At 40.9% G+C, this 6,000-nt stretch overlaps 1 protein-coding gene across 1 annotated transcript in view; it reads left to right on the top strand.

The window, feature by feature from the left end:
- The window catches only part of DRG1 (developmentally regulated GTP binding protein 1), a 38,163-nt gene that overhangs the window by 12,583 nt on the left and 19,580 nt on the right, over positions 1-6,000 (top strand). Inside the window, exon 4 of the mRNA XM_008062487.1 lies at positions 821-890. Within this exon, the coding sequence (XP_008060678.1) occupies positions 821-890 (70 nt within the window). The remainder of the gene's footprint in view (positions 1-820; positions 891-6,000) is intronic.

Below are 6,000 nucleotides of genomic sequence, written 5' to 3'. Positions count from 1 at the left end.
GATGAGGTCTTGCCAAGTTGCCCGGGCTGGTCTTGAACCCATGGGCTCAGGCAATCCTCTTGCCTCAGCCTCCCAGAGTGCTGGGATTACAGGCTGAGCCACTGAGCCTGGCTGAGTAGTTTTTTTTAGAAGTTTCCACGTGATTCTGATGTTAAGAATGGCTGCGCACGCCTGTAGCCTGGTTAAGAATGGTAGTGCACGCCTATAGTTCCAGCTACTTGGAAGACTGAGGCGGAAGGATCGCCGGAGCCTAGCAGGTCAAGGCTGCGGTGGCTGGGAGCGGCCACTGCACTCCAGTCTGGGCGACAGAGTGAGTACTCCAACTCAAAAAAAAAAAAAAAAGAATGGCTGCAAACATTTTTGTGAGTTGAGGATTTGCAAAGGTCTCAGTATGTATCACTTGTAAATGTCAAGATCCAGCTGTTAACCTAAATTAAAGAATTTGTATGGAGGCTGAATCTTTTGAAAAGTGGGGATACACTGAAAGATACTAATGTAGAATTATGCATTTTGGCTAAAAAAATACCATGGGTTATAATTGATTTGATTTGTTAGGACTGTGACTTTGGGCAAACTTCAGCTAGTATCTCTGAACTTCAGCTAGTATTCTTACCTCACAGAGTTCCTAGGTATTTTAAACTAGGTAAAGTATATAAAAAGCCCCTAGCTGACGTTCAGTAGATGCTTAGTAAAAAATAATATTCACATACTTATAAGGAAGATTGGATTTGGGTCTCCTAAATTTTGGATTCTGTTTGATCTTTTCAGATTTATAACTGGTTTTTCCTTTCCTCTCCTTACCCTGTCCTTAATCTTGCAGCTCCTAGATCTCCCAGGTATCATTGAAGGTGCCAAGGATGGGAAAGGTAGAGGCCGTCAAGTCATTGCAGGTGAGTGGTCCAGGGCCACCATCTTGGGATATTATCCCCTTTCCTAGTATTATTCTTTTAGCCAGAGACTTTTGGGCTTGGAGATTATATCACAGTGAAGGGCATAGTTTTACCTACTTGACTTCTCACCAGAGTTATATGTCAAAACTTGAAGGAACTTTCAAGTTCTCAGGCAGTAATCATCTAGAAACACTTTTTTTTTGAGGAGGAACACTAAGGACAGGAGAAGTGAAGTGCTTTGGTCCAGTGTCACATTGTTAGGGGCAGACAGAACTAGAATTCAGGTTTCTATGCTTTTCCTTTAATAGTATGATGTTATAAAAGGTTAATCATAAATTGCAACAATCTACTACCTAAGTGTCCCTTTTTACCTCCACTGTCACTTCCCATTGATAGCTACTGTCAACTCTTTAGCTGTTTCTTCTACCTTCATATTTTAAAATATGCTTATATAGCTGTTTCATGATTGACTAATTTTAGGTATTATCTGTTGCTTTCTTGTTATAGTAGAGAATTAGCTGTCTTATAGTTCTCTTCTTTTATCTTTTTTTTTTTTTTTTTGAGTTGGAGTCTCACTCTGTCGCCCAGACTGGAGTGCAGTGGCCGCTCCTGGCCACCGCAGCCTCGACCAGCTGGGTTCCGGCGATCCTTCTGCCTCAGCTTTCCGAGTAGCTGGAATTACAGGCACGTGCTACCATGCCCGGCTGATTTTTTTTATTTATTGTAGAGATGAGGTCTCGCCAAGTTGCCCAGGCGGATCTCGAACCCGCGGGCTCAGGCAATCCACACCTCAGCCTCCCAAAGCGTGGGATTACAGGCTGTGCCACCGAGCCCGGCTTTTTCTTTTATTCTAACAAAGAAGTTATATTACAGTTTTTACTTAACTTACCAGTCATGGTTTATGTTATTAGTAATGCCTGCCTATGCTGCTTTTGTTCAGTGCTTATTAGAGTACTATGACTTGGTTTCTTTTCTTTTTTCTTTCTTCTTTTTCTTTTTTTCATTGGCATGTCTGTTAATGAAATTTTATTCAGAAGATAGAAATGCAGATTGTAGGCACCTGCTGCTTTGGATCTGGAAAAACTGACTAGCAAATAAGTAGATACTCTTGGTTTCTTTTCTCTGAAAATCTTTTGTTTTCTGTGGAGATAATTGGTTCCTTCTTTTCTTTTTTTCACTTTCTTATGTTTGCTAATAATTTTCAAATATTCAAACAGATCAAATGCCTTTCAACCACTATTTTTCTAGATGCTTAAATGTAGTTTCAAATACAGTCTTAATTGATTTCATTTCTCCTCCCAATCCTAACATTAGTCTCCTGTACTCTTTGTCTTTTAATCTGAATTGGTTTCATTTTAGACCAACACTGTCCAGTAGAACTTTCTGCAACATTGGAAATGTTCTTAATCTGTGTTGTCCGTTACTGTAGCTCCTAGACATGTGTGACTATTGAGCATTTGAGATGTACCTAGTACAGTTGAGGAACTGATTTTAAATTAAATTAAATTTTAATTAGTTCAAGTTGATTGATTGATTAATTGTTGGAATCTCACTCTGTTGTCCAGGCTTGAGTGTAGTGGCACATTCATAGCAACCCCAGCGTTGATACTGGACTCTGGTGATCCTTCCACCCCAGCCTTCCAAGTAGCTGCAACTACAGGTGTGTGCTACCACGCCTGGCTAATTTTTTGATTTATTTTAGAGACGAGGTCCTGCCAAGTTGCCCCTGCTGGTCTCGAACACCTGAGCACAGGCAATCCACTCACCTTGGCCTCCCAAAGTGCTGGGATTACAGGCTGAGTCACTGAGCCTGGCCTAATTAGTTTAAATTTAAATCGCACGAGGTGGCTAGAGAAATCTATATTGGACAATGGAGATTTAGACATTTAGCATGGCTGTCATCCTGAGGTGTTTTTTTTTTTCTGTTCTTTTCTTGTGTGGGATCCTCTGTTTCCTAAAGGCAGTGTCTACTTTTTGGGGATTATTTCTGTGTTTTACTGAAGCACATCCATTAGTAAATTCTTTAGAGAAGGTGAATGATATAGGTAAATGTTTCTGTCTTATGTTTGAAAGTGTATTTTTATTCTCTAATATTGAATCATTAATTTGCCTACTTACAGAATTATATATTAGAGGCCATTTTCTTTTAGACTTTTTTTTTTAAGCAGGATTTATTGAGAGAACAAAAAAGGCTCCCACTGTGGGTGGGGACACGAAGGGGTTGCCCCTTTTAGACATTTTAAGAGAACACTGTCTTCCAGTGTCTCTTGCTATTTGAGCCCATTGCTTTTAGATTTTTTTTTTTTTGTAAGTAACCTCACTTTTTCCCTTACTCTAAACTCTTAGAAGCTACTTCAATGAGCTATGTCTTGGTTTGGTGTTTTTCTTTCTTTCTTTCTTTCTTTTTTTTTTTTTGAGTCAGGGTCTCACTCTGTCACCCAGGCTGGAGTACAGTAGAATGATCATGGCTCATTGCAGCCTTGACCTCCCGGTCTCAGGTGATCCCCCTGTCTCTGCCTCCTGGTAACTGGAACTACAGGCATGCATCACCATGCCCAGCTAATTTTTTTAATTTTTTTTTTTTTTTTGGCGTTGGAGTCTCACTCTGTCACCCAGACTGGAGTGCAGTGGCCGCTCCCGGCCACCGCAGCCTCGACCTGCTGGGCTCCGGCGATCCTTCCGCCTCAGCCTTCCAAGTAGCCGGAATTACAGGCACGCGCTACCATGCCCGGCTAATTTTTTGATTTATTGTAGAGATGAGGTCTCGCCTGCCCAGGCGGGTCTCGAACCCGCGGGCTCAGGCAATCCACTCACCTCAGCCTCCCAAAGGCATGGGATTACAGGCTGAGCCACCGAGCCGGCAGTTTTTTAAATTTTTTGTAGAGACAAGGTTTTGCTGTATGTTGCCCAGGCTGGTCTCTCAAGCAATATTCCTGCCTTGGCCTCCCAAAGTGCTGAGATTACATGCATGAGCCATTGTGCGGCCTTTCTTTTTTCAAATTTGTTTTGCTAGATATTTGGTGAATCTTTTCAATATGATGATTTATAGCTTTCATTTATGGGAAGTTTTCCCATTTTCTTTGATAATTTTATCTATTTCTGGGTTATTTTATTAATGGGATGCTGGATTTATGGATTGGGCTTATAATTTTTTTAATTAAAAAAAAATAGCTGGGCACAGTAGCTCACATCTGAATTCCCAGCACTTTGGGAGGCCAAAGCAGGAGGATTGCTTGAGCCCAGGAGTTCAAGACCAGCCTAGGCAACATAGTGAGACCTCATCTCTTGGGAAAAAAAAAAAAACTGGATGTGGTCGAGTCTATCTCTAGTCCTAGCTACTCAGGAATGGAACCTGAGGTGGAAGGATTGCCTGAGCTCAGATCAAGAGTGCACTGAGCCATGATTGTGCCACTGCATACCAGCCTGGACAACAGAGTGAGACCCTGACTCCAAAAAATCGACTTGGCCAGATGCAGTGGTTCAAGCCTGTAATCCAGGCACTTTGGGAGACAGAGGCAAGAGGATTGCCTGAGCTTGGGGGCTCGAGACCAGCCTGGGCAACTTGGTGAGAGCTCATCTCTATAATAGATTAAAAAAAAAATAAACTGGGCGTGGTAGTGTGCTCCCATAGTTCCAGCTACTTGAAGGCTGAGGCAGAAGGATTGCTTGAGCCTAGCAGGTCGAGGCTGTGGTGGCCGTGAGCGTGCCACTGTACTCCAGTCTGGGCAAAAGAGTGAGTCTCTGACTCAAAAAAAAAAAAAATTGTCTTTGAAATTTTTCTTTGAAATTTTTTCATCTCTTCTAATCCTGTTACTGAGTTTATGCTGTGGTATTTTAATTTCTAAGTATTTGCTTCTGTCTACTTATTGTTCCTTTTTCAGCATCTTGTTTTTGTTTCATGGATGCATTATATTCTCTAGACTCTTTATCAAGGATACCTGTAACTTTTGCCTTTTCAAACCTAATGGTACATTTATTGTCCAGGTTTTTCTTGACAGAGTGACACAGTTGATAACTCCTTTGAAATATTTGCTTTACTTATTCCTTTGCTTGATCCGCCCCGATTCTTTCTTCTCCGTCTATGCTAAAAGGGAGTTATCTTATCTAGTTGCTTGACTTTAAATGTCTGGATTTATATTCTAATTATTGTGGAATATATGGCAGTGCTTTGCTCTCTGATGAACTTTAAACCACCTGCCAACATATCTCCATTTGGATATCCAATTAGTTGTCTCATACTTAATATGATGGAATTGAATGCTTAATCTCTCGTTTCCAATGTACTTTTTCTTGAGTCTTTTCTCAGGAAAGGCAAATATATCCTTCAAGTCTTAAATATTGTTTTCTTCTTCTTTTTTTTTTTTTTTTTTTTTGAGTTGGAGTCTCACTATGTCACCCAGACTGGAGTGCAGTGGCCGCTCCCAGCCACTGCAGCCTCTACCTGCTGGGCTCCAGCAATCCTTCTACCCCAGCCTTCCAAGTAGCTGGAATTACAGGTGCCCGCTACCATGCCCGGCTAATTTTTTGATTTATTGTAGAGATGAGGTCTCACTAAGTTGCCCAGGCGGGTTTTGAACCAATATTGTTTTCTTCTTAACCCCAACATTCAGTACATTATCATATCCTGTTTGTTTTACCTTTGAAATATATCTAGAATCAAGCTATTCTTTTTTTCTTCTTCGTCCTTAAGTGGAAAGCATTGAGTTATGAGACTGACACACTGCCTACTATGCTAAGGAGGAAACTGTACCAAAATGTTAAGTTAATCATACATTTTAGTTCATGGCATGTTTTCATTAGAGGTCAGCTATTTTGTTTATTTGTGTATTTTAAATCTATACCCCACGTTCTTTAGTTTTATTTGTATATTTTATCGCTGTACCCCACTTTCTTTCCTTACCCCACAGTGAACCATTCTATTATTATTAATGTCTACTTTGTGTTGATAGTCCAACAAAATATATTGTTCTTTTGTGTGCTTTTTTTTTTTTTTTGAGTTGAAGTCTCACTGTGTCACCCAGGCTGGAGTGCAGTGGCACTCTCACGGCAACCTCAGCGTCGACCTGCTGAGTTCAGGTAATCTTTCTGCCTCAGCCTTCCAAGTAGCCAG

This window comes from Carlito syrichta, unplaced genomic scaffold (genome assembly GCF_000164805.1).
Source record: "Carlito syrichta isolate Samal-C Ts95f unplaced genomic scaffold, Tarsius_syrichta-2.0.1 Scaffold305723, whole genome shotgun sequence".
NCBI lineage: Eukaryota > Metazoa > Chordata > Mammalia > Primates > Tarsiidae > Carlito > Carlito syrichta.
This window is presented reverse-complemented; position numbering and strand designations above follow the sequence as displayed.